The sequence below is a fragment of the Neofelis nebulosa genome, chromosome 10 (assembly GCF_028018385.1).
Source record: "Neofelis nebulosa isolate mNeoNeb1 chromosome 10, mNeoNeb1.pri, whole genome shotgun sequence".
Taxonomy (NCBI): Eukaryota; Metazoa; Chordata; class Mammalia; order Carnivora; family Felidae; genus Neofelis; species Neofelis nebulosa.
The window spans coordinates 99,485,339-99,511,782 of NC_080791.1; the positions used below are offsets into that span (position 1 = coordinate 99,485,339).

General features: G+C 56.9%; 1 protein-coding gene and 1 long non-coding RNA gene across 10 annotated transcripts; one reads left to right on the forward strand and one right to left on the reverse strand.

The window, feature by feature from the left end:
* Positions 1-1,903: 1,903 nt before the first annotated feature.
* Positions 1,904-14,692, reverse strand: LOC131487819 (uncharacterized). The gene is made up of 4 exons (XR_009249980.1): positions 14,411-14,692; positions 13,253-13,349; positions 6,569-6,709; positions 1,904-5,938 (listed from the first exon to the last, which is right to left on the reverse strand). It is a non-coding gene; the product is annotated as an uncharacterized LOC131487819 (long non-coding RNA).
* Positions 14,693-14,763: 71 nt separating this feature from the next.
* Positions 14,764-24,007, forward strand: SLC39A13 (solute carrier family 39 member 13). Of its 9 annotated transcripts, none has more exons than XM_058688915.1 (10): positions 14,764-14,969; positions 17,713-18,021; positions 19,877-20,010; positions 20,290-20,429; positions 20,828-20,932; positions 21,045-21,134; positions 21,879-21,929; positions 22,228-22,360; positions 22,539-22,638; positions 22,764-24,007. In XM_058688915.1, the coding sequence occupies exons 2-10, from the start codon at positions 17,729-17,731 to the stop codon at positions 22,837-22,839; spliced, it is 1,122 nt and encodes a 373-aa protein (XP_058544898.1). In that variant the 5' UTR covers positions 14,764-14,969; positions 17,713-17,728; the 3' UTR covers positions 22,840-24,007. The 9 variants fall into 9 exon arrangements, with proteins under 9 accessions (XP_058544898.1, XP_058544891.1, XP_058544897.1 ...); XM_058688908.1 differs by lacking the exon at positions 14,764-14,969 and adding an exon at positions 15,664-16,235; XM_058688910.1 differs by lacking the exon at positions 14,764-14,969 and adding an exon at positions 16,026-16,235 and having other exon boundaries at positions 19,897-20,010; positions 22,228-22,356.
* Positions 24,008-26,444: the final 2,437 nt, after the last annotated feature.

The window sequence follows — 26,444 nt, forward strand, 5'->3', positions numbered from 1 at the left end:
CATGCCCACCAAGAAGGGGAGATCTGAACAAACTCTGGGAGCCAGTGAGGGAGTGAGCTGAGCAGACCTCTGGGAGAAGAGCTCTGGGCAGGGACCCCAGCCCTGCAAAGTATGAGCCAGGACCAGCAGGGGGCTGGTGTGCCGGGAGGGGAGAGTGTGAGGGGCTGGGGCAGGTAGGGCTTAGTGGCAGACCTTGTGTGAGATTTCATTGTGACTGAGTGAAAAGGAGGTGCCCACGAAGGGTGCCTTCTCTCAGGCGCTCAGAAAGTGCTTGTGAGGGACGCCTGGGTAGCTCAGTCGGTTAAGCGTCCGACTTCAGCTCAGGTGGTGATCTCGCAGTTTGTGAGTTCGAGCCCCACATGCAGCTCTGTGCTGACAGCTCAGAGCCTGGAGCCTGTTTCAGATTCTGCGTCTGCCTCTCTCTGCCCCTCCCCTGCTTGCACGCTCTCTCCCTCTCAAAAATAAATAAACTTAAAAAAATAATAATAAACTTTAAAAGACAAAGGCAAGGGGAAAGAGCAGGCATTAACTGGTTCCACCCTCACATAATCTTATGAGGCAGGCATGGGAAATGAGGCCAGAGGCTCTGGCGGGGGGGGGGGGGGGGGGGGGGGGCGTACCCAAGGACACACAGCTGGTGAGTGGGTGGGAGGTGACTGCAGTGGTCCTGGGGCTGCTGTCCCTTCCTCAAGTCTCTCCCATGGATATTTCTTTGCCTAAAAATCCTCCTCGGTTCTTGCTTGTCCACAGGGTGCAGTCCAGCTCTGTCGCCTATGCTGGAGCCCCCAACACCCAGGGTCCAGCCCGCCTTTGCACCCTCTCCCATCCATGTGGACCAGCCCCACCCCCACCTCCAACCAGAAGACACTACTCAACATTCCCAGAACCTCTTTCTCAATCTCCCAGGCCTTGCTCACAGGCCCACCCCTTCCACACCCTAAGGCCTCTGTCTTTTGTGGGCTCTCCTCCTCCAGGCTGCCCTCCAGACACACCCTTCCCCCCTTACCTCCGTCTCTCCCCAGCCCCCCTGAATCTCTCCTCTTGCTCTGCACCAACCCCTGCCTCCAGCTCCCCAGCCCCAGCAACCCAGAAGCACCGAGTAGCCCAACCTCCTCTAAGGCCCAAATCTCGGCCATCCCTCCTCACCCCTGACTCTTGCTGACCAGGCCTGCAGCCTGGGAGCTCACCTCCCGGCCACATCACTCAGCCTCCGGCACCTCAAACCCACCGCCACCCACAGTGACTTCCTTCTGCTCACCACGGCAGCACCTCCCAGCAACCCCCCCCCAACCCCGTTTGCTCTCTGAAGATAGGATGGCTTCTCCTCCAGGTGTAGGCCCCTTCTCCATGCAGCCCCTCCACCATCCTTCTCTCCCTAGGTACCCCTGGATCCTTCCCCACGATTGGCTGTGTGGCCTCTGGGCAAGTTCCTTCCCCTTAGGGAAGCTCAGACAACTCGATTCCACAGAGGGGTCAGCGAGACTCGCCTCCCAGAATCGTTCAAAGGACTGAAAGGATAATTTGTCGGTCTTTACCTAATATACAGGAGGGGTTCATTTAGTGCCCGTTTCCCTCACTGGCCTCCACACACGCTTACTGGGACCTGTGAAGGTTTAGGAGTGTGGCTCTGGAGACCTTGATTTGAATCCTGTCCCTGCCCTTTAGTCGCTGTGTAGCTGAGGGCAAGTCCCTTCTTAGGGCCTACATGTCCCCACCTTTAAAATGGGGGCAATAACAGGCTGTACCTCACAAGGTTGTGAGAATTCCACAAGACAGCATGTATGATGTTCGTGTGCGGGGGGGGGGGGGGGGCACACCCGGTGTTCTTCCAGAGGGAGGAAGGCTCACCCTGTCCCTGCGGGCTCAAGATCCCAGCAGAGGTCCTCTTCACAGCTTCCTTGGGAAAAGAGAAATGCGGGGAGCCAGGAAGCTGCTGGAGGAGAGCCCCAGGACAATAGCACCCCTCCCTCCTCTGCACCCCCCCGCCGGCACTTCTCTCTCACCCTCCCTGTGTGAGCAGTCAGCTCTCAGGAGGGGAAAGCCAGACAGAAAAGGGGCCCAGGACTGGAGCAGGGACCCTGAGATTGGATGAGAGGGGCCCTTTGAAAAGAAAAAGGAAAGGTAATAATTATACAACCGTCCTCACGGGCCCAGCACATTGGATCCTTACAGCGAGGCTATGGGACAGGGATGATCTCCATTTCACAGATGAGAAATGGGGCTCAGAACGGACTCTTTTCCAGGTCACAGGACTGAAAGAGCCAGACTCAGCACTGGACCCAGGCTTGTTTTACTCCAAAGTCTGTGCTCTGGGCCCAAGGCTGCCCAGTGTGTATGCCGTGAGTCCTTGGGAAGAGGTCTCTGTGCATATGACGGGAGGATCCTGAGGCATAGGGCTAGGGAGAAACTTCGACTTCCGAGCTGTGGCCCAAGGCCAGTTTGAGGCCACCCAGGGGCCCTGGGTGGGGGTGGGGTACCACCCAGGGTGCGGAGCTAAAGGCGCGGGGCCTGGAAGGAGTTAACTGCATGAGGGGCCTGAGTGAATCAGAGGCTCCGCAGGCTGCGATGGAAATTCCCTGTGCATGGCGTGTGGTCACCCAGAAAAGGGAAATGGTGCTTTTCGGAGCAGGGGACGGCGGGGGCTGGAACCCGGGAGCAGACGCCTGCCCGGGTGGGGCCGGCGAGGGTGTTGTGACCAAAGACTCCTGGCCTCAGGCTCTGCTTAGGCTCTGGGTGGGAGAAAGAAGGTAAGGAGCCACCAGGCCAGGGCAGGCCTGGTCATTCTCCAGTGTGCCCATGGGCCCTGACGGATGGGTAGGAGTTCACCAGGCCCAGAGGAAGGAAGGGCACTCAGGCCGTGGGAACTACAAAGCACAGGAGTGTGACTCAGCATGAGAGTCTGTCCCCCATGCTTTTTCTGGAGAACTCTTTCCTGTCCTTTGGGCCCATCCCAAGTGATACCCCTCCGCACCCTGGGAGCACCATCACTCCCTTTCCGTGTCCCAAGGCCTCAGTTTCCATCTGGGAGCTCCCAGAATTTTGTAACTCATCTGCCTCCTACCCAGGACTGTAGCCAGGGGTCATGCTGTAGCTTCAGAGGCAGCTTGCACCCAGCATAGAGCTGGCACCAAGTAGGTGTTTGGTGTTTGTGAAATGCCAATTTCACAGGAGGGGGCTCTGAGGCTCAGAGAGGTTAGGAGAAACTCAACCAGCCAGCTGGCTATGGCAGAGCGGGGCTCAGGCCAGGGCTTCTGCTCAGCTGGGACTTGGCGGGAGGCGGGGGCACTGGGCACTGACACCTGACCAGGGGTGGCCATCTGGCAACTATGCCGTCCAAAGCCTGCTTCTCTCTCAAGCATCAGACCAGCCCTGCTTTCGCTCTTGTCACAGTGTTAGGAGACTTCGGTCCTGCCAGTAGGGAGACTGGGGTACAAGATGGAACCAAAGGCAGTCAGGGAGAAGAGGGAATAGGGTGTTAAGAAACCTTGAATCCCAATCCAGACGCTCTCTAGCTATGGGGCCCCGTACACGTGGTTTCCCCTCTGAGCCTCGGTTTCCACTTTATGATGGTGGTCATGGGATAGGCTCGTTCTGGGGATGGAAAGATCTGACTGATGTCAACTGGAAACCTCTGCACCAATGTGAGGGAGTTGGTCTGTTATTAGTAATGAGTGTCACTTATGTGGCCTGTTGTCTCTCCTCGGAGCAGTCTCCTGCTGCAAGACCATCCAGCCTGCCACTTCTTAAGCCGGGTGTGCCGCGGCCTCAGGCCCAGTGTCCCTCTGCACCGCACGAGGGCCTGTCCCCCACGCCAACCCAAGGAGAGCAGTGGCTGGGTCCTCCTGTCCAGAAACATGCCCTCCAAAGTCCCCAGGTGCCCCAAGTTCCACCGTCCACCCCAGATTCCTTGGCTCCTGTGAAGATGCAGGACGCCCAGAGAAACCACCCTCAGGAGGGATGGGCAGCATGGTGGCAGCCATTGGCGTTGGAGCTTTTCCAAGCACGAAGGGGAACTGAGAAGTGTGGGAATGTGCCTTGGGCCTGCCCAGGGTGGGCGGCCAGGCCCGGGTGGGAGGGGCTGTTCCAAGGAGTCCAGACTGATGGGGTCCGGGGGGTGCAGAGGAGAAGGGACCCGTCGGCCTGTGACAGTGGGGTTGGGCGTCACCGTGAGGTGCCTGCAGGTTGTCCAGACAGAGCTGGCCGGGCAGCGGGAGGCTGGGGAGCTGTGTGGAGAAGGAAAGAGGAAGCCATGGGGAGAGGGGGATGGGCTGCTGGGGATGGAGTGGGAGTGGGGGCTGGGGGGCCTGGAGCCACTTGGCCGCAGCCACTTCGCTTCTCCCGGTTTCGGTTTGTAAATAGCTGCCGGCTCCGTGCAGGCGGGATGGGCCCTGCCCCTTCTGTGGCCCGTGTCCAGGGAGGCCCGGGCCTGAGTAGCTGCAGCTATTCAAAGCCTGCATTTGAGGACCCCAGGAGGCATGGAAGCTGGTCCGGCCTTTCTCTGGGTGGGCAGGTTTCGGTGGGCCCAGCACTGGGCAGCCCCAACCTGTGGTCACTGAGGTAATGCAGCTGGGGCAGAACTTGATGACTTGGCCACATTGAGCTTATTTATAACTGGGCCTCCGTGGGCAGAGGCAGCTGCTGAACCGCCAACTCAGCACTTGGTGCTGGGACAGGATAGTGGGGGCCAGGCCAGGCCGATGGTCCCTCAGTCTGGGCCTCGGGGTCTTGGGATCCCCAAGGCCTCTCTGGCTGGAACCAGTGCTTGTGCTGTCTGTGTTGCACAGGCCTTGAGATTTAGGGCTTGTACTTGTGAGGTGGGCACCTCAGAACCTCCTAGACCAAGAGGGTGTCTGAACTCAGTGGACTGGTCGGTTCCCAGGGGGCTCATGCCTTGGCCTTCCTGGAAACTCTTCCTGCAGAGGTCAGGCACTGTCAGCAAAGTCAACAAGAAGCAAAGTCATCTCCCCTCCCATTCTTGCAATAGCAGTGCTTAAAAACAAAACAAGATGCGTTCGGGAAGAGGGCAATGCCAACTCCTGAGGCCTGGCCCTGATGGTGGCACTCCAGGCACCTGACAGAGGGGGAAAGATGTGGCTCCCTCCTGAGGCTCCCATGTCCCACCACACGGGTACCCATCTCCTTCTTAGACAGGAAGCACTGGCCCTGCCCCCACCCTCCAAAAGACCACTTCTGGAGAGGTGTCAGACCCCTTCCTAAGGTCTGCGGGAATAAAGAGGCTCCTAAAATCTTTCTCCCACTTTCGAACCCTTCTGGATCAATCTTGTCACCTACGACCCTCTGTCCCATCAACACCTCGTCTCCCAGACTTGGTCCTGGCCTTCCCACCTCCAAGCCTTGTTCCAGTCTGGCCCCCGGCCTGGCATGCCCTTTCCTTCCCCCTAGTCTCTCCAAGGCCTACGCCAAGCCCTGCTCTGAGGGTCCCAGCCTCCGTGCCTACCTGTCCCCAGAGCAGAGGCTCTTGAAATATGAAATTCAAGGGGGATGTCAGAATTGGAGCAGAAATGGGCGAGAGATTTTAGATCATGGGGGCCACAATCACTACACAAAAGAGGAAGCCGACGCCTGCAGGGGGTCAGGGATGGCCAAAGGCACTCAGTGAGCAAAGAACAGAGCTGAGACCAAAACTACGCGCCCTGACTCCTGGCCTGGAGCTCCCATCGCTGGACCTCTGACCTCCTGGGCCCCAGCTTGGCCTTGAGTGATGGCCCCACCTGGCCCCTCACACTTGGCAAAGGCTGTTGGGTATGGGAAGGACGGGTTGCTGGTGTGGGGGTACCTCAGGCCATCCACTGCCCAAGTCTGGGGCCTGGCCTGGCAGGCCTACTCAGGCCCCTCTGGGCAGGGTCGGGGTGCCCAGCCCAGAGCCGCCCGGGCTGCAGCTGCCCCTGTTTCCACATCGGCAGTAGCAAGTCCGGGCCTGAGAAAACAGGAAGCGCCCAGTCACCACAGGAAGCATGTGTGCGCAGCCTCCCCACCCCCGGCCCATTGCAAAACGCCAACAGCCCCATTACCACAGGCACCACACAGTGGCGGGCAGAAACGCTCCGGCCGCCAGGACTGCCGAAGAACCGGACAGACAGACTCCAGCCCTCACTTGCCTGGGCCAGGCCACGGGGTGAATGTCCAGCCGTGGCCTTGAGGAGCCCAGGGTCCCCTAGGGTTCAGGCCTCATGCCTGACTCTGGATTCTAGAGCCTAATTCCAGACTGGCCTAGGCTAGGCCTGCTTTGGCCATCATTAAATCAGAATATGGGGTCAGGGGTCACAGGGAAGCCATTTCTCTGACTCGGTGGGTGGCACTGGAGGACTCTGTGCCTGTCCCTCAGACCCTGACAGGGCCTGATGCCCAAGCCTCGCTGACCCAGTTGGCCTAGATCCCACTGCCCCTACGACCCCAGGGAGCCATCTGCTGTCCAGTCCACACCTGCCACGCCCTCTGCCCAGCCCCGGCCCTTCCCAACCGAGACTTTGCTGGCCCCTGGGGTCCTGCCCAGGCTAGCCCTCAGGAGACCTGCGCCCCTCATCCCGCCCTGCCTGCCCCGACTCACCTCCCATTTCTGGCCACCCGGCCTCAACCCTTGGAAGGAGATGGGAGTGCAGCAAAGCTGAGGCCCGGTGCCTGGGGAGGCCTGTGCTCCTCCAGCCCCGGGGACGGCAAGGAAAAGAGAAGAGAGCAGAGCATTTCATGGCTATAATAAATCAAAGGGGGAAGTCAGAGCAGGAGAAATAAGAAACTTCCCTACCCTGGGCACAGGGACCTGCCAGGCAGCAGCCCCCGGCACCCCCACGGTCTTCCCTCCTCCCTTCTGCCTCCCTGGCCAGGACCCAGATCTGGTGCTTGCTCTCAGGCCTCGGGGCCCCACCTGCCCAGAGATCTCCTGGGCGCCCAACAACCTTTCTTGCTGTGCACCCTGGATCCAGGCACCTCTAGGTGGGGCTTCAGTTTCCTCCTCATGGACTCAGAACTCCATGGGGGAGGGGGGGCGGGGGGGGGGGGTGCTGGCTTGGAGAGTGAATGGTCAGGCTGCCCAGCAGAGAGGGCTGAAGATGGGTGGTGCCCCTCTGGACAGGATGAAGAAATGAAAGAGGGGAAGGGAGGGAGGGGAGGCATTCTGGGAATTCCTGGTGGACAGTCGGGCTCAGCAGGACAAACGTCTGTGAGAGGGGACTGGAGGGCCAAGGCAAGAGGCAGGAGTAGGGAACAGAGGTGGGGAGAGCCCTGTGTTGTGAGAGCAGGCAGGGCCTTGACTTCAACTCAACTCCTGCACTCTCTCAAACCAGACCAAGGGGCTCAGGGGCCTGGGGGCCACTGTTTGTCCCCTCCCCCCATCATGTCTTTCTGAAGTGTCCACTCAACAGAGATACTGGGAGGGGAAACATTTTTTTCAGGCAGGGGGAAAGCTCCCATATTAAAAAAGGAGAATGAGGGGCGCCTGGGTGGTCAAGTCAGTTAAGCATCTGCCCCTTGATTTGGGCTCAGGTCCTGATCTCATGGTTTGTGACATTGAGTCCCGCTTGGGGCTTTGGGCTGACTGTGCAGAGCCTGCTTCGGATTCTCTCTCTTTCTCTCTCTCTCCCTCTCTGCACCCCTCTTCTGCCTGCTCTCTCTCTCTCTGTCAAAATAAATAAACAAACAAATTTTTAAAAAAGGAAGATGCAAATCTGTATGAATTTTTAAGATAAAATAAGGAATTTCAGAAACATTTTGCTAGTTTTGGGGCCTCTATGAGCCATGCGCCCAACTACCAAGCAGACCCTCCTCCAGTGCCATTGGGGTGCATTGTGGAGACTCAGGCTGCCTCCACTTGAAGCCCTCCTGAGACAGTGTGCTCACTCCCTGACTCCAGGGGTCTCTCTCTCACTGCGAGCAAGTTCTCCTCAGCCCCACCCCTGGGTCTGCTCACGATGTCTCCTGGACAGCTACCAGCCTGGAGCTCAAGGCTAACAGAAGAGCTTGGCAGGGCCCAGGATCCTTCTGAGCCTCTAAGATCATTCACGACCTCGTCAGGCAGATAAGATAAGAAATTGGCAGTGACTGTTGGGAGTCCAGGCTGCTGAGCCAGACAGATCCAAGAGCATGCAGGGTGTGACCGTAACTCCCACCCTCAGTTTCCCCACTTGGAAAATGCCTACCTAGAAAATTTGCAAAGAAAGACAAAGGAGATCACAGGGTGATCGTGGGGCCTGCATCACACAGTGGCTTCTGACACTGTCATCTCCTCCCAGAAGCACCTATTTCCTCCCTCCTTTCCCTTTCACCTGCCTGAGGTGGGGTGAGAACTTCTATTCCCTGCTTTTCTCTGCACCCCCACCCTCCAGGGCCCTCGGCCTCGCTCTGACCTGTCCTGATCTGGGAGAGTGTTAGAGCTGAGGTTCCCAGCCCTACCCCAAGGGGCTCCCTCTGTGAGATGAGACTTTGAAGGCCCAAACTCCTGCTCTGACAGGACTCCCCATTTCTGTTCACACCTCCTGCCCTCACACGACACCTCACTTTCATCCTCAGATAGCCACAACTGTGTTTTGTTTTTTAAATTTAGTTATTTATTTTGAGAGAAAGAGAAAGTATGAGCAGGGGAGGGGTAGCGAGCGCGAGAATCCTGAGCAGGCCCTGCACTGCCAGTGGGGAGCCCATTGCGGAGCTCGAACTCACGAACTGTGAGATCATGACCGGAGCCAAAGTCCGTTGCTTAACCCACTGGGCCACCCAGGTGCCCCATCCACTTTTTTTAACAACTGGTGGCATTCACTAGGCACTTTACATACATAACAGGTCAGAATCCTCACAGGTATTCTTATCCCCGTTTCAAATATGAGGCAACTGAGGCTCAGCGGGGAGGAAGGTCAGCTGGCCAAAAGGCAACAGCTCTGAGGTGAGAACTTGGTTCTGTCCTCCAACCCAGTGGAAATCTTACGCAAACCATGAGGCAAAGCAGCAGGTCTTTTGGGGTGTCACCGCTGCCCAGGCCCATGGTCCTGGCCCATTCCCGGCTCCCCTGCCCTGTCCCCATCACCACAGTCTCTTGCTTCTCCTGGTCCAGGTTGTAAGATGTCAGAGTTGGACACATTCCGGCCTCAAGTGCCCACGAGAGCAAAGAGGTTGTAAAAACAGAAAGGTGAGCAGTCTGCTGAATCAAGGGCTCTCTTGGCTCCCTGCCCTGGGAATTCACACCCAGCAGTGGCACTTAACTCCCTAGGGAGAAAGCCTCAAGGCAGCCGTGTTCCCTGCTAGTTAGAACCAAGACATTGGTGCCAGACCTTGGTGTAGAGCAACAGAGACCGTCCCCTGGCTAAGTGACTTAACCCTAAAATGGAGAGAAAAATGCCTCTCCTGGCCTGGAGACTTCACAGAAGGGAAGTTTCTTTCTAAAAGCCAAGAGCCCAGCCCCTCTTCATGCATGGTCTCATTTAAGCCCCATAACAGTTCTGACAGGTCGCTACTATTACTCCCATTTTACAGATGAGAAATCTGAGGCGGAGGAGTCTTCCTAAGATCACACAGCCCTGCAGGGGCTTGAACCCCAATCCTGTGTAACTATAAGTCAGATGCGTTTATACTGCCTCAGAGAGGTTCCTCTTCCTTTCTCCTAGGAACTGTTCTCTGCCACCACCAACCCGCAGGGTCAGGGGCCCTGAGTGGCGAGTTGAACCATGACTGGATGGCCCTGCCCAGCTGTGGTGCAGTCCCCAAATGCCTGACTGCCCTTGCTTCTTGGGTTGGGCTTGCGGATGGCTTCCTGGGCACGCAAGGGGTTGGGGCCAGCTGCAGCAGGGACTCCTCCAGGCAGTTCCCCAGCCATATTGTTTGCGGCCATCCTACCCTGCAATCAGGTAGGTGTCTGACTGTCTCTTGCAGAGGGGTGTTATAAGTTCCTGTAGGGGCCCTCCCGGCAAGGCAAGGAAACAGAGAAACCAGACTTGAGCTTCTCTCTGGTTTAAGCACCTTCCAAGGCCCTGGCAGAGGCCTCTGCAAATTTATATTTGTGATTTTGCAGTCTTTTTCTTAACGAGGACCTCAAATTGTAAAAGCATCAGGCTCTACACAACCTAGCTCTGTCCCCACGCTGAGGACAGTGGAAAGTGTTCCATCCTCCTCTGGCTCCCTGGCTCTGAGGCAAGCGAGACCCCCACTTTCCCATCTCTGCAACGAGATTGAAGATTGAAGCCGGGAGACAGGCGGGTACAGCAGGGGCGAGGAGAAGGGATCAGGGTCCCCATCCTTTACAAAAGGCTCAGATCTGCACAGGGTTTTCACCAGCCTGCATTTGTTGCATCTCCAACAGCCTCGCGGAGTAAATGGAGCCTCCTACCCCCGTTTTCCAGCTGAGATAACTGAGGCCGGGAACAGAAGGTGCAGGCCAGGAACAGAAGGTGCAGGCCAGAGCCTCTCCCCCACGGGCCCCGGGGGGCTCCGCCCAGGATGCCGAGCCAGGGTTGGAGGGAGTAGGGGACAGAGGGTGCGGGGACGGCGCAGCGGAGGCAGTGGGGAGGCGGCGGCGTCCCGCACTGTCTCACCGCAGGACCGACCTCGGCGCTTATCTGCTCGGGCAGCTTCCGCCCCCCGCCCCAGCCCCCGCCGCAGCCCGGGCCCCCGCCCCCGCCTCCGGAGGGCCGGCCCGAGGGCCCCTCCCCCGGCGCCCGCCCCCAGGGAGCGCCGAGCTAGCAGGGCGCTGCCCGGCCGAGCGGAGAGGGGCCCGGCCCCCAGATGAGGCGCCGGAAGTGATCAATAACCCCGGGGGGCGGGGGCGCCTCCTGCCTCCAGCCCGCCGAGCCAGGCCGAGCGGGGGTCCCCTGGGCAAAGCTGGGAGAGAGGCTGCGAAGGAAGAGGAGCGGGGTCCCCTAAAGGCCGGAAAGCAGGAGGAGAGGCTGGATCGGTCTGCACCGGGTTCGGAGGGACACGAGCCCACCCCTCCCCCCCCCCACCCAACACACACGCACAAGTGCACACGCACACACTAGCAACGCCCATGGGCGTCCCTGGCACAGATGTGGGAGGGAAGAGAGAAGTGGAGACACCTTAGAGAAAGTGAAAAGCAAGCCACAAACGGGAGCAGACGCCCGCCACGTGCAACTGGCAAAGGTTAGGCATCAAGAATACATAAAGAACTCTTGCAAATCCATAGGGGAGAAAAACACAAAATATCCGGCAGAAAAATTGATAAACGACGTGAAAAGGCATTTTAAAGAAGAGGAAGCACATGTGTTCAAGTGAACATCTTAAGAGATGCTCAAGTTCATTGGTAGTGAAGGAACAACAGCGACGACCACGGTGGGATGCTATTTTACAGCACTGGAAGGGGAAAAACTAAGCCTGACAGCACCCAGTGTTGGAGAAGAGGTGGAGCCGCACAATCTCCGGTGCATCGCTAGCCAGCAACTCTGTGTAACCACTGGAGAAGACAATCTGGCCTTATCTTATAATGCGGAGACGCAGCAGATCCCCACCCCCCAGGCATCAAATCAAGAGAGACCTTGGCTTGTGCTCCAAGAGACCTGGGCGGGAACGTTCAAAGATACACTGTTCTTAATAGCAAAACTCTGGGAGTAATCCAAGTGAACACTAAGGAGAGCGGGTAAATAAATTACAGTGGATACATCCACACAGCGATAAGGCAGTTCAGCAGTTAAGCAAGCAAATGAACCAGTTTCACATAATGGCATAAATGCATCTTAGCACCATACTGTTGAGTGCAAAAGCCAGTCCCAGAAAACAAATACCCTTCCTGTGAAGTTCAAGACCAAGGCAAACCATATCTCTACAAATAGCAATGTTGGTTCCTTCCTTCTAATACTTTTGTTATTAGGAGATGACAAAAGACTCAAGAGTAATACTGAGAAATTATGAGAACCTATAAAAATATATAGTTGGTTTACCAGGTATCAAAGGAATACATAAAAATAATTTGCCTTCCTGTCAGGTATCATCGAATCGTTCAGAATGTAATGGGAAATATCCTATTCAAAATATCTGAAAAAAATGCAACATATCTTAAAGTAAACTTAGTAATAATTATGCAGGGCCTATATGAAAACAATTGTAAGAATCACTGTAATCACTTGTAATCACTTTTACAAGAAAGTAAAAGAAAACTTTAGAACAACTTTTATTTTCCTTAGCTTTAAAAAGAGCCAAGGGCCGCCTGGCTGGCTCAGTCGGTGGAGCATGTGACTCGTGATCTCGGGTTGTGAGTTTGAGCTCCACATTGGGTGTAGAGATTACTTAAAAATAAAAGCTTAAAAAAAAAGAGAGAGAGAGAGAGAGAAAGGCACCTGGGCGGCTCAGTCAGTTAAGCGTCTGCCTCTTGATTTCAGCTCAGGTCAGGAGCTCATGGTCTGAGATGGAGCCCTCTGTGGGGCTCTGCACTGAGTGTGGAGCCTGCTTGGGATTTACTCTCTGCCCCTTCCCTGCTTGCTTGCACGTGCACAATTTCTTTCAAAATAAATAAATAAACATTAAAAAAAAAAAAAAAACAACTTGAAAAGGAAAGATCTTGAAAACCTGATCATCACAAAATTCAGGTTCCCCCAAGAAGGAGACAGGGAGATGGGACGGGGGCGGGAGTGACAAGTAAGCAAATATATCAATAAACACATAAATTAAGTAAAGGAGGGCCTGCAAAGGCCCAGATGGCTGTGCATAATGCAGAAGTATCTGCATTTGTGCTCCTGAAGGGGAAAGGGAGACATTAAAGCCATTTGGACTGACTTTTATTCAGGGTATAGGCAAGAGGTTGTCTTTCTTTCCAGAAGCCCATATGGAATGGGGGGAAAGGCCTGTGCATGCAGGGGACAGGGCTAAAAAAAAAAACCCTAAGACACACAACACTGAGGGCCTTCAGCCTGGACAGATCCAGAAGGCTTCAGGGAAGGCTTGTAAAAGGGCTGAATTTCAATCAACAGAAATGGCAGAAGGGGAGAAATATGCCAGGCCTGCCAGGGGGTGGGATGGCGATTACAAAGGGGGTTATAAAGGCAGAGAGACCAGACAGAAAGAAGTGAGGCTTGGCTGCCCAGGAAGGGTTGTGCTATGAAGCTGCTAGTGCCTCGTCTGGCCAGGGCTCAGGATCTGGGGGGTAAAGCACCCCAGAAACTCACTAGGGGGCTGAGGCTGCTCTAGGAAGGGTGACTTGAGAGAGGGTTAAGGTCAGGGGCTCCTGAGGGGCAGATTCAGTTGGGAGAGGCTGAGCCTGAAGCCGCTGTAAGAGTAACAGGCCTCATTTCACAGCTGTACTCACGGGCAAGGAGCTCATCACCCTGAGCCTCAGAAGCTTCTCTACAAGAGGTTGCTGCCAGCCTGTGGACCCAAAGAAAGCCCTGAAAAGGAGAAGGTCTCTGGAAGAAAAAAAAAAAAAAAAAAAAAGTGCATCAACCCCCACCCTAGAGTGTCTAGCCCTGTGCAGCCAGAGGAGGGGAGGTTGTCAGAACATTGACAATGGCAGACCTTGATGGTCTTGCAGCCCCCACCTTGTCAGCAGGCCCAGGCCCAGAGGCAGTCCTCCCTTCTGGAAATAGAGGGCTGAGACCTTGTTGTTGAAAAGGGCCCCCACTAAAGACACCAAAGTCAGGAACGACGTGTTAAAGTCAGACCCAGTGAGGTCAGAAAAACGGGTCTGCAGCCCCCCAGTCAGAGGCCTCCCAGCCACACAGATCCGAGCACTGTCTAGGCCCATCCACCCTGCTAAAATTTTTCTGCCCAGGGCCACGACTCAGGAGGTCGCTGTGGCCTCCAAACCGATTGATAAATGTGTTGGAAAACACTCATCCGTCATTGAGCTCAGCAAGGAGACAACAGAGGATGGTCCCCACCTTGTGTCTTTAAGTTATCTGTTCATTGCTATAACATTTTCTTTATACCCATATATCCACACATGCAAATAATTGTAATACCTAAGCCTTAAAGAGAACTTGTCGTATGCCAGGCATAGTTCTAAATGCTCTGTGTGTATTCACTCATTTACAATCTGACACAGTAATCCACTTTACAGATGAGGAAACTGAGGCATAGGATGTCAAGTAATTTGCTCCAGGAAGTCTGGTACAAGAATCTGGCTGTTTTAACCATAAAGCTATGAGGTCATCAAATAAATCAATAAATAAGTTGAGATTTTATGTACACATGTATATACATTTGTACATAATTGCATAAATGTGATCATATTCATGTTTTGACATGCTTTTAAATTTTCCTTTTATATTTTTCCTCCCCACACATCCATGGAATCCATGTTATCACTCAATGTTTGATCTTCTATATTTTTTATTATTCACAATTATACATAGTCTTCTATATACTGATGCCTATAATCACATATATTTAGACAGGGTTCCTTTTGTCATTATTTTAAAAGAGAAGATCGTATTAAATAAATATTTCTGCATCTTTTTTTTCTCACCTGGAAGCCCCTGGCAGATCTAATTCATTGCTTTTAACAGCACACATCAGTCCACACACCATCTTTCCACCTGGTCCCCTCTGCACATGGTCCTCTTCTAGAGCCCCCCAGTGTGCTTCTTTACTCCATTAGGGAGTTTGATGGTGGAAATTCCAGGCCATGTGAGAGGAAAGGACAGTGAGAAAGCAGCCAGGTGACGTTTCTGGCTGGGTCTTGCCTTACCCTCTTGCTGGGGGCCAGCAGCCCTCAGCCCCCAGAGGCAGGAATGCTAACTTGACTGTCTTATTGTGAAATCATTTGTATATTGTGAAGTGCTTTGCATATGATTAAGTGATTTGCATATGGGGGGGGCGGGTGCATCTTTGACATCCCAGAGCAGCATCCCTGAGCGTCTTCCTCCCTTTACAAAAAAACCAACCCCAGGCTTTCACTTCAGAACTCGCCTATGGGCTTGGTGTGGTGAGACAGACACGGGGCTTTCAGAGGAAAGCTGATCCCACCTGGAAGGAGCTGGAGGTCCAAGAAAGGCACACATTGGAGTGTGGTCAACAGGCATCAGGTGCAGTATGTGAGTCATGTGCCCTCAGAGCCCCCAGTAGGCGAGAGCAACACAGGACAGTTGAAGGGAACTACCATGGGTGACGAATGAGGGTCAGAGGTTTGGAGACCCCTACCCTGTCGCAATCTCTGCCCAAGTGGGTATCCACGTGCCCCATCCTGAATATTATACAGTCTTGGCTGATTCCCAGCAAAAGATGCAATGTGGAACCTCCAAGCCAGACTCCCACCTCCCTGGAAGTGAGAGGTGCTGTCACATGCTCTGGGCTCAGGGACACCCAGGGGGAAACCTGGCTCTGCCATCTGTGCCACTGCGTGACCCCAGGGCTAACAGTACCCACCTCAGTGGGGCAGGATGAGGATTCAGTGAGATAATGCAGATGGAGTGAATGGCACGCAATAGTGTCCAGTAAATTGTAGATATAATAATGCTCTTTATTGTTTGCTGCCCTAGTCTGAGGTTAGACCTACCTTCCTCCAGGTGAGGCAAGCACAAAAGGGAGCTACCCCAGGTTTGGGGTTCCAAGCAAGTGTCAAGCCACCACGCATTGGACCCCAAAGGGTTACAAGCCCTGGAGACAAAGGCCTGAGGTTCCCAGTGAAAAACCAAAGCATAAAAATAATTCGATGAGTAAGAATAAAATTCCCTCTTCTGAGGTTCCCGAGGCTAGGCCCCTCCCTGCGGCGGGCACTTCCCCTTTCCCTTGTTCATGGAGGAGCCAGGCCGGTTTGACTCACAGCAGGAGCGCCCAAGCCAGGCACCCACCCCGACCCCGGCCGGGCTCCGGGCTCCGGGCTGCGAGGGCTGGCAGCGGAGCGCGCCCTCGTGCGGCCGTGGGCGACACTGCGGCCCGAGAGAGGAAGCGGCGGCCAGAGCCGCAAGCCCAGCCACCCAGCGGCTCGCGGTCCCTGCGGGGCCGCCCTCTCCGCCCCGCCCAGCGGGGGCTGAGCGCCTCGCTCCTGGGGCTCCCACTTCCGCCGGGCCCTCCCCTCCGCCCCCGATCCTCCCGGGCGGAAGTGCGCCTGGGCCTCCCGGGTCCCCCACGGCCGCGAGGCGGAAGCGCGCCTCGACCGCCGCTCCCCTCGACCCTGCGGCGCGCCGCGCGTCGGGTTCCGGACAGGTCCCGTGTGACGTGGCCGCGCTCCGGGGGCGGCTCCGGGCTGGGGGCCGGGCGGCGGACCGGGCGGGGCAGACCCGGGGCGGGGCGCGGCGCCGCAGCTGGATGGCTGGGGCCGCCCGGAGCGCCGCCGCCGCCGCTGCCGCACGGTGAGTGACCGCCCGACCCTCGGGGCCCGCGCCCCGGGCGGGACGCCTCGGCGGATCCCCCCACCCCCACCCCGACCCCGGCCCTGCCGCTCCCGGGCAGACCCGGGCCTCTGGCGCAGAGCCCGGGAATTCAACTTCCTAGGGCTTCTCTTCTCCCCTGTCGCCCTGCACGTCGCTGCCCATCGCTCCCTCGCTGCCCATCGCTCCCTCGCTTTCCTCCTCCGTGTCCGTCTCCCAGTCTCTGGCTCTCTCACTCCTGACTTTCTCTTGCTTTCTCCTTTCCCTCTGCTCTCTGGCTCTCCGTCCTCCGCTTCCCCTCTGCCCAGACTGTGGTCCCCTCACCTCTGCGTGCCCTGCCTTGGCCTCAAGTCCGGCCCGGCCCAGTCCTGCCTTTGGACCCCGTGGAGCCCAGCGGGTTTCCTCAGTCTCTCGTGAGGGCCTGTGGACGTCCTGGACGCGGGCATCTTTTCCAGCCTCCCACCGCCATCAGGGGATGAGGAAACTGAGGCAGGGACATCGCCAGCTCAAGGTCACGGCCAGATGAGGCAGGGCAGACCGCATTTAAACCTCATGCCTGAGTTTCCAGATTGAACTTCTCTCTTAGTTGACTCACATCCACATCCTGTGATCCAGAGGCTGGGAACCTTCCTGCTGCCTGGTGCCCCAGGTCTCCTGCAATATAAGGAGGGCTCTCCCTGCCCCCTCCCTGCTGGGCACAGTTCACCTGCATCAGCAAGCTCGTGGCCTTCGCAGCCTGTGCGGGAGGCAGTTCTGTTATACTACAGAGGAGGAAACTGAGGCTCAGGTGCTGCAGGGACTTTGCCTACACTCAAAAAGCCATAGCTGCAGAGCACAAAGTTTAGGGCAGGTCTCCGAAGCGTGTGCTCTGCACAGCTGTGAGGCAGTTCCTAACTGAAGGATCTTTCTCTTCAGCCCTACATCCTGTCTGTCTCTGTGCCCTGGGGACAGTGGGCTCGTTGCCTAGGGAGAAGCTCTTGACGGTTCTGCCCTAGCTCAGCTGCTCGCTTTCCCCACCTGCGCCTCCCAGTGTCACCCATCAAGCTAGACAGTGCCAGCCTCAGTCCCCTGGGGCGTCCTCACTGGGGCATGTCCTGGCGGCGGGGCCTCCCCTGGCAGCTAGAGACACCCGACTGGGCTGGGCCTGCCGGTGGCTGAAGGGAGCCCAGCCAGCGCCTCACCCCGTCATTAGGGAAAGTTTAGCCCCAGGCAGACGTGCTGACACACAGTCTGGAGCTGGCTCAGAAGGAAACAATGTGTGGTCCTTGGGAGTGGGGTGTAGAAGAGTAGAGCCCCTTTACTCTGTGAACCCATCACTGGGATCAGAAGCCCTGGGCAAGGCAAGCAGGAGAGTGGATGCCACGGCCGCTTGTAGGGAGGCGGGTTAAGATGCCACGTTTGCTAAGCAGGTGTGCGGCCAAGGGTGGCAGCTCACGTAAGAGGCCTTTGTGTTTTTCAGCACGTGGCATGCCTGGATGTCCCTGCCCTGGCTGTGGCATGGCGGGCCAGAGGCTCCTCTTCTTCACTGCTCTTGTCCTAGAGCTCCTGGGAGGGGCTGGGGGTTCCCAGCAGGCCCTGAGGAGCCGGGGGCCTGCCGCCGCCTGTCGCCTAGACAACAAAGAAAGCGAATCCTGGGGAGCCCTGCTGAGTGGGGAGAGGCTGGATACCTGGATCTGCTCCCTCCTGGGCTCACTCATGGTGGGGCTCAGTGGGGTCTTCCCACTGCTCGTGATTCCCCTGGAGATGGGGACTACGCTGCGCTCAGAAGGTAGGTGACCCTCCTCTGGTGCCCAGGGCAGCCAGCAGCGTGGAAAACATCGCTGCTCTCCCTGGTAGAGTGGAGCCTCACGTCCCAGGTTTCATTGTGTCTCAGGTGGAGGGCGGGGACACATGTAACTTCTCACCTTGGTCCTGTGAGACCAGGGTGTGCCATGCTCTTTCCTTCGTTCATCCTTTGTTCCGAAAGAATCAAAGTCAGCAGACGTTCACCAAGAAACAGTATAGACACTGGTTGGAAATATGAGTGCCAGGCTGCTTGGGTTCAACCCCTGGCTCTGCCACTTTCCAACTGGGTGGCATCGGGCAAGTTACTTGAGGCTCAGGCTCCCGACCTTAAAAAGGGGCATAATGCGGGGCACCTGGGTGGCTCAGTCGGTGAAACATCCGACTCTTGGTTCCAGCTCAGGTCATGATCTCATGGATCATGGGTTCAAGCCTGCATCGGGCTCTGTGCTGACAGTGTGGAGCCTTCTTGGGATTCTCTCCCTCCTTCTGTCTCTGCCCCTCCTCTGCTCATTCTGTCTCTCTCTCAAAATAAATAAACTTGAAAAATAGTTTTTTAAGAATGGGCATAATCCTAGTGTGTACTTCATGGGTACTGCTGTGAAGATGAAATGAGCTAATATTGATAAAAGCACTTAGAAGGCTGCCTGGTGCAGGGGAAAGGGCAGTGTGTTCACAGGCCCTGTGCCGGCTACAGGGATGCGGTGCCTTGCCCTTCAGTCTCTGCTCATAGTGCAAAAGACCCTCCTACCAAGGGCCTCTGGGTCAGCCTTACCCAGGTAGCCAGCCTGCCTTTGGGGAGGGGATCTGGGAGGCAGGGCACTGGCATGGGCAGAAGCTGCCCTTTTGTGACAGGTACATATACTGTCCACAAATGACATGTTGTGATGAAAACCAAAGAGACTAGATGGGTAGCTGCTAAAACTAGGTGCCTGCTGCCCCACCCAGGAGTGCAACATGCTAGGTCTGGACCAGACTCCTGGAATCTGTTTGAAATGCCTGCTCCAGGGGTTTCTGCCGCTTGCGAGGCTCAGGAGCTGTTCATTCAGCAGATGGTTATGAGCACATCTATGCCCTGTGCCAGGCTGACGGCTGGTGCCGCAGCTGTGAATGGGGCCGATGTGGGGCCCTGCTGTCATGTCTGTGCCCGTGCATCCTCTCAGCCCCTCTTACCGTGTCCTGGTGAGTCAGCATAGGGAGGACTTGGATTATTAGCCCCATTTCACAAATGGGGAAGCACAGGCACAGAGGGGTCCTTTGATCAGGCTGAGGTCACACAGCCTGGAAGCGGCAGCTTTTCCTGGGATTCCACCCGATCACCAAGCTGCCTCTGCCCTCTGGGCCTGTTTCTCTATAAACCAAGAGTTTGGACATAGACTTCTTAGGGCACTTCCAACTCTGGATGCTGCAAGTCTGCAAAAGTCCCCAAATCTCTGCCACTTTTCCAAGAGTGACCGTGGCTGTGAAAAGAAAAATTCCCACTTGAAGAGCACTTGCTATATGTATTGCAATTTAATTGCCCCAAGATCCCTATCAGATATAATTATCCCCAGTTTACAGATGGGAAAACGAATCCCAGAAGTTACCTGCCCAAGGTCACCAGCTTGTGGGTTGGGGAGCTGGGACCTTTCGGACTCCCAAGCCCAGTCTCCTAACTGTGAAGCGCACCCAGCCAGTGCTGGGCCTGGGGGTGGGGGTGGGGGGGTGGGGTCGGTGCTCCAGGAAGGGCAGGAGGCCAAGTCCAGCCTTCTGGAGGTTTGCAGTCTGGTTGGAAAAACATAGCGCCCAGTAAGCTGGGTGGGGCAGAGGTCGGGCCAGCGGTTCTGGTAGATCAGCCCCAGGCCCCGAATCTCTTTTGTAGCTGGGGCCAGACGTCTGAAACAGCTGCTCAGCTTTGCCTTGGGGGGACTTTTGGGCAATGTGTTTCTCCACCTGCTGCCTGAGGCGTGGGCCTACACATGCAGTGCCAGCCCTGGTGAGTGAGGCCGCAGTTGGGCAGGAGGGCAGAGGGAGCTGGTGCCCATGCCTAAGGTTGGCCTAGGCCCTACCTGCTCTGCCAGAATGACTGGGAGAGGGGTTCTGGGCGTCTGGCAGGGAACGTGTCCTGGCCCCAATCCCCTGGCCCCTGTGGGAGTCCCTGGGGCCCAGCTTTCCCACCAGCCATTCCTGTCCCCCTTCCCCTGTCACTGCCCCTGACTAGATCCCATTCCAAATGGCCCCCCTTCTGTGGCCCTGGCTTGGCCTGGCCTGTCAGTGCTGCCCCCTGCAGGTGGCGAGGGGCAGAGCCTGCAGCAGCAACAGCAACTGGGACTGTGGGTCATTGCTGGCTTCCTGACCTTTCTGGCATTGGAGAAGATGTTCCTGGACAGCAAGGATAAGGAGGGGACCAGCCAGGTGAGCTCCACATCCCAGGGTCCGGACAAGCTGGCCTCTATTCTGTGGTGGTTGAGGGCCTGCAGGCCCAGGTTCTGAATTGAACCCTGAAAAGTGGGTCTCTTGGCCATTCCCTGGGGGCTCTGGGAGGCTGGGCCAACTGGGAAGATCTGGGGAGTGACGACATTGGCCCTGCTGTGGCTTGTTATCATAGACTGATGGCAGCAGCCGTGTGGGAGGCAGAGGATCAGTTGGGTCTGGGTACACGCGGCTTATTGAGCAGCAGAGAAGTCTAGCTAGACAAAAGGGGCAAGGGTCTCCCTGCCTCTGTTTCTCCATCTCTTGCTCCTTTCCTGCGTCTACCCTGGCCAAGTGGGGGAGCATCTAATGTCACCTCTCCCTCCTTCTCCTGGCCCTAGGCCCCCAGCAAAGACCCTGCCGCTGCTGCCGCGCTCAATGGAGGCCGCTATCTGGCCCAGCCGGCTGCAGAGCCCGGCGTGAGCGCCGTGGTCCGGACCATCAAAGTGAGTGGCCCGCTCAGGGTCCCCTCTCCCTGCAGCTGTTCCTCCCCACAAGTGGCAGGCCCATCTGAGCCCTGCCACTCGGGTCAGCCTGGCTTCCTCTCCCCTCATGCAGGTCAGTGGCTATCTCAACCTGCTGGCCAACACCATAGACAACTTCACTCATGGGCTGGCTGTAGCTGCCAGCTTCCTTGTGAGCAAGAAGGTGAGTGGCGGCTGCGACAGCGGGGACCCAGGCATTTCTGGGGGGAATGATGGTGCCTATGTAGACCAGGTGGTTCTACCTCCAAAATAAGCTTCCAGTTTCTGTCCTTCCCATTCCCTCCACCATCCACACCCCCATCTAAGCCCCAAGGGCTCCTGCATGAGGCCGCCTTCTGTCCCAAGCCAAACACTCCTTTTTGGGATCACATACCTCTGCCAGGCTGCTAGGCTTGGGCCCTGCCTGCTTCTAGATGCTTCTCACCCACCTCCGCACTCTGTCCTCTGAGCTCTGACATTAGTGGTCCGCCTACTCTTGAACTGGCCGAGCTCTTTCCCCGCTCATGGCCTCCACCTCACACTACCCCGTCTGCCTGGAATGTTCTTCCTCCCACTCTTTGAAACACTGGCTCCTTATCCTTCAGGCTTCGACTTAAATGCACTTCCTCAAAGAGGCCTTTGCTGACCCCTCATCTAAATTAGGCCCCTGTCACTTGTGTCTATGACACCCAGTCCATCTCTTCTCCTGCAGTACTTATCACTGTAATCATGCAGTTCTTTGTGTGTTCATTCAGTCCTTGCCTCCTGTTCGTGAAGGCAGGTTCCTTGTGTGTTGTATTCACTGCTGTATTTCTAGTAGCCAAATGGTGTCCGGCCAGAGCACTCAGCAGAGTAAATATTTGTAGAATGAGTGGACAAGTGGGTGCCTGGCCCTCGGCCCAGAACCCCACAGACTCCTTCCCTGCAGATTGGGCTCCTGACCACCATGGCCATCCTTCTGCACGAGATCCCCCATGAGGTGTGTGCCAGAGGCTCTCCATGGCGGCAGTGGGGACGTGGGGCTTCAGAGAGGGGGTGGGGGTAGGAAGCCCAGCAGTAGCAGCCTTGGGGGCTGGGCCCCGGAGGCCTGGAGCTCTCAGTCCACCAGGCTGCAGCTTTCATCTCAGCTGTGCTCCAGCCTCCTGGGGACTGGGGTCCCAGCCTAGGGGATGTGGGCTTGGCGGGGGGCCCAGCAGCAAGGCCGGTGCAGGGGGCTCGGTGTGCATGCCCGTACCTGACCCCTGGGGCCCAGAGTGATCATCTGGACCTCCCCTCAGGTGGGCGACTTTGCCATCCTGCTCCGGGCCGGCTTTGACCGATGGAGCGCAGCCAAGCTGCAGCTCTCGACGGCACTGGGGGGCCTGCTGGGTGCCTGCTTCGCCATCTGTACGCAGTCCCCCAAGGGAGTAGGTACGGGCATGGTGGGTGGGGGTGGCAGGTGGCGGTCAGTGGAGGGGCCCCAGCCAGAGGGCACAGCTGCCCCGCCCCAGTGTGCAGGCCAGGATCTGCCCGGTCTACCCTGTGGGAGTGGGTGCGGTGCACGTGGCTCCCCTGGGCTCCTAGCCAGTCGGGACTTCTCCCACTGCAGAGGAGACCGTGGCCTGGATCCTGCCCTTCACCTCTGGTGGCTTTCTCTATATTGCCCTGGTGAACGTGCTGCCGGACCTCTTGGAGGAAGATGACCCGTGGTGAGTGACCCTCCCCACCGCCACTCACAGGGTTCATGGGAGCTCGAGGAGGAAGGGCTTCTGGGCTCCGCCCCCTCATCAGCCAGTGGCCGCCCCCCCTCTGAGCCCCCCCCCTCTCCCCACAGGCGCTCCCTGCAGCAAGTGCTGCTGCTCTGCACAGGCATCGTGGTGATGGTGCTGTTCTCGCTTTTTGTGGATTGACGGTCCCTGATGCCCCCCACACTGCAATAAGAGACTCAGATTCACTCTGTGACCGTGTGTGAGGCAGAGGGCGAGTGCCTGAGAGAGCACACCTCTGACCAGATGAGAGGATGGTGTGTGTGTGTGTGTGCATGCGTGTGTGTACACGTACACGTGTGACCAGTTACGTGTGAGACCGACACTGTGATCATGCGCTGGGCCCAGGGCCTGATGCCCGCGCCGGCCCCCAGCCACGCCGTGGTCTTCTCTCCTGACCACCCTGTCACCCTGCACTTCTCACAAAGAGCAGTGAGGACGAGCAGCACTGGTCCCAGGTGGAGGCCTCTCCCCACAAGACTGCAGGGGGAGTGAGAGGCTGCTCCCCAGGGAGCTCAGGGGGCCCAAAGCTGTCTCCTTCTGGGGCCTTGGGGTCCCTGACCTCTGCTCGGGCACCAAGCCCTGGGCAGCCGAGGGGCTGAGGCTGGGGCACCTTCTCTCTGCCGTGTCCATTGTCCTGGCCCTTCCTTTGCCAGCTCTAAGGCCAAAGAAAGGAGAGGCAGGTGCTTGTGTCGCCCCTCACCCCACTCAGCACTGACAGCCCTACCCAGCCCAGGATGGGGCCTGGCAGATGCTTTCCAAGACCTTTTCCTCGTGGCTGCCAGCCCTAGGCCGGCTCCCGTTCCCCTCGGTGAACGCTCCCTGGCAGCGCCGGCGGCTTTTGCCACCTCCAGCTGCCAAACAGCAGCCTGCGGGGCAGGGAGCAGCCCTGGGCCAGAGAGGCCTCTGAGGCCAGCTCAGGGATGCTCATGCCAGCACAGGATCCAGGCAGAGATCCTGGGGGCAGGAAGAGGGTGCCACGGCTGCCCCCCCGGCTCCAGGCCCCTTTTTCCTGTCCCACGTAGGCTGAGGGGGAGTTGGGGGTGGTGAGGGCTCCGCGTTGTCAGCACTCAGGAATGTGCTCTGGGAGAATGCTGAAGCCATAATCCCCAGCTATTTCCCTTGGCTGACACCCAGGTACTCAGCTGGCCCACTCCACAGCCGGGCTCAGCCCTGCTGCTCAACCGTGGACGTTCTGAGAAGCAGCCGTCAAGAGGGTCCGAATGGTTTTACAGCAGTTTTGCTGTGGTTCTGTTTCTATCTGTAAATACTTATTCTATAGATAAGATGCAAATAAATAATTATATACAAACTGGTTGTCTCTCCTCTGCACACCAGAGGCCATGGTCAAGCAGGGCTTTCCCAGGAGTCCCTTGCTCCAGCCAGGTTGGTGGCTGTGTGGGTCCCAGCTCAGCATCTTATCCCCTTCCCCCCCACCTTCAGCTCTTCTGCTTCACGTTCATCTCTGAACTATTACTCTGCAGTGCTTCTTAGAACAGGGTATAGCCTCTCATGCTATCCCTGGCTCGTTAGCTTTTCATCCCGACACTATAAGCCTGGCAGTATGCCATTGTAGCCAACGTCATCCCCAAGGGTGGTTGTCCTCGTTTTACAGAGCTAGGGGCTTTTCCCTGGCCTGTTCCTTGAGCAAATTAACTAAAGGGAGGTCCATCCACACGGTCACCTCCAGCTTTGCTTCCATGAAATTGGAAAAGAAAAACTAGGGGGTCCTTACTCTAAACCACACATCCTCACTTCCTCTGAATGTCTGAATGTAAGGACAGCATCAGGCACCGGGGGGTGTTCCTTCCCCTCAGTGCTAGCCCAAGAAAGCAGAAGAGGGGAAACGGAGTCCCCTCTCCTCTCCACACCAAGCAGGACAACCTCCAGTAGCCCGTTGGCTGAGAGCAGTGGTGCCTGTGCCATCGTGGAGTCCAGTACGGGGGCTGGGAAGCCCAAATTCGTGGCAACCTCAGCTGGGAGTGCCTGGCTCTGACCCAGTAGCTCTGTCAGCAAAAAGGGAGCTGCCCCACCTGGCTGTGACACATCCAGGGTGTGAGGAGCCCAGGCCTGGAAGCGAATCCAGAGCTGTTTGACCAGCCCCCGTCCTCTCCTCGGCAGCACTGGGGCTCCTACCTGCGGGTGGCAGGTGCACATTCAATCACTGCACTCAGCCTGCCCAGACAGGCAGCTGGGCCTCATTTATTTTTTTTATTTTTTTTAATGTTTTTTATTTATTTTTGGGACAGAGAGAGACAGAGCATGAACGGGGGAGGGGCAGAGAGAGAGGGAGACACAGAATCGGAAACAGGCTCCAGGCTCCGAGCCATCAGCCCAGAGCCTGACGTGGGGCTCGAACTCACGGACCGCGAGATCGTGACCTGGCTGAAGTCGGACGCTTAACCGACTGCGCCACCCAGGCGCCCCAGCTGGGCCTCATTTATAGATGAAGAAGCAGGTGGGGTGGGAGGGGGTTCCTGTGGGTTCACTACAGTGCCACAGGGTGAATGCCGTGACTGGCTAGAAGGGACAGAGAGTGCAGAAGCCAAGTGGCCAAATCCAGGACAGGGGACAGAAACCAGAAGCTCTCAGAGGCTGTACTGGGAGCACCTCAGGCCGGAGGCAGAAGTCAAGGGGATTGCCACCAGGAGCATCAGCACTCTAGAAGGCAGTGTGGAAGCCTTGGGATGCCAGGGTGAGGAAGCTAGCAGGAAGCCAAGCCCTTCAGATAGGCCAGCTCAGTCAGTAGCCCACTGTGGTAGGCCTCCCCCAACCCCCACCAGGGGAGAGTACAGGGAAAAGGTGCATGTAGGGGCTTTTGCTAGAGGGCAAGAGCTGACAAGAGTTCCGAGGGGCTCTTATTCGGAAAGGCATTCTGGGGCCCAGCAAAACTGCTAAGAGCAGAGAGGAAAGAAGGGCTTTGCTGTCCTGGGTTCCAATCCCAGCTATGCTACCACCTAAGAGCAACCCTGGCCCAGGTGTGTAAACACATCTATGAAAGGAGACTATCCCATTGGTGGATGCTAAGATAACTGCATCAAACCATGCACAAGACCTGCTCGGCACGGGACCCAGAACAAGCCCTCAGCGAACCACACCAAGCCAGCTACGATGTGGTGGAGCTGGAAGGTGAGTGAACAGGAGAGGACCAACGAGATCCTAAAGGAAACAGGACAGGGGCCTGATGGGGAGTGGGGCTGACGGCAGAACTGAGGACTGGGGGAGAACACACCAGAACCAGAGGTTAGGCCTAGAAGGACTCTCACTGCTCTTGCTCAAGGTTCATTTTTCAGCAAGAGAAAAATGGGCCAAAAGAGCTAATGGGAACATGTGGAGGAACAGGAGGCTCAGGGGCCAGGAAGCAGGGGAGGACTTTCAAGGAGAAACACCTAGAGCCTGGCTTTACCTGGGAGTAGGGATGAGAGCACCAAAATGTAAAAAATCTAAAAGGGGAAAGGCTGGCTTCTGTCAGGACCTTTGTCCTGGAGCTGCAAGGCACCAACCTCTAGAGCTGACAGGGGCCAGGGAATGGGAACAGGATCTGGAGGGACACAGTGGGGGGTGGGGGGGCCAGAAGACCCCACGCAGCAGGTGTAGCACGAGGCTATCCTTCCCGGAGGGCCTTGCCTCACAACTGGTGTGAGGCCCACGGCGGTCTCGGGTTTCCAGGCAGCAGCACGTGGGGAAGGAGCCTCGAGCACACGCTCCACCGTTCCACCCAGAGCCCGGGAAGGGAAAACAGACAGGTG

Coding starts and splice junctions, on each gene's coding strand:
- SLC39A13 (XM_058688908.1), top strand. CDS start 15,679: ATGGAGGAGCCAGGCCGGTTTGACTCACAGCAGGAGCGCCCAAGCCAG. Junction 20,430..20,827: donor ATAAGGAGGGGACCAGCCAG/GTGAGCTCCACA, acceptor TCCTGGCCCTAG/GCCCCCAGCAAAGACCCTGC. Junction 20,933..21,044: donor CCGTGGTCCGGACCATCAAA/GTGAGTGGCCCG, acceptor CCCCTCATGCAG/GTCAGTGGCTATCTCAACCT.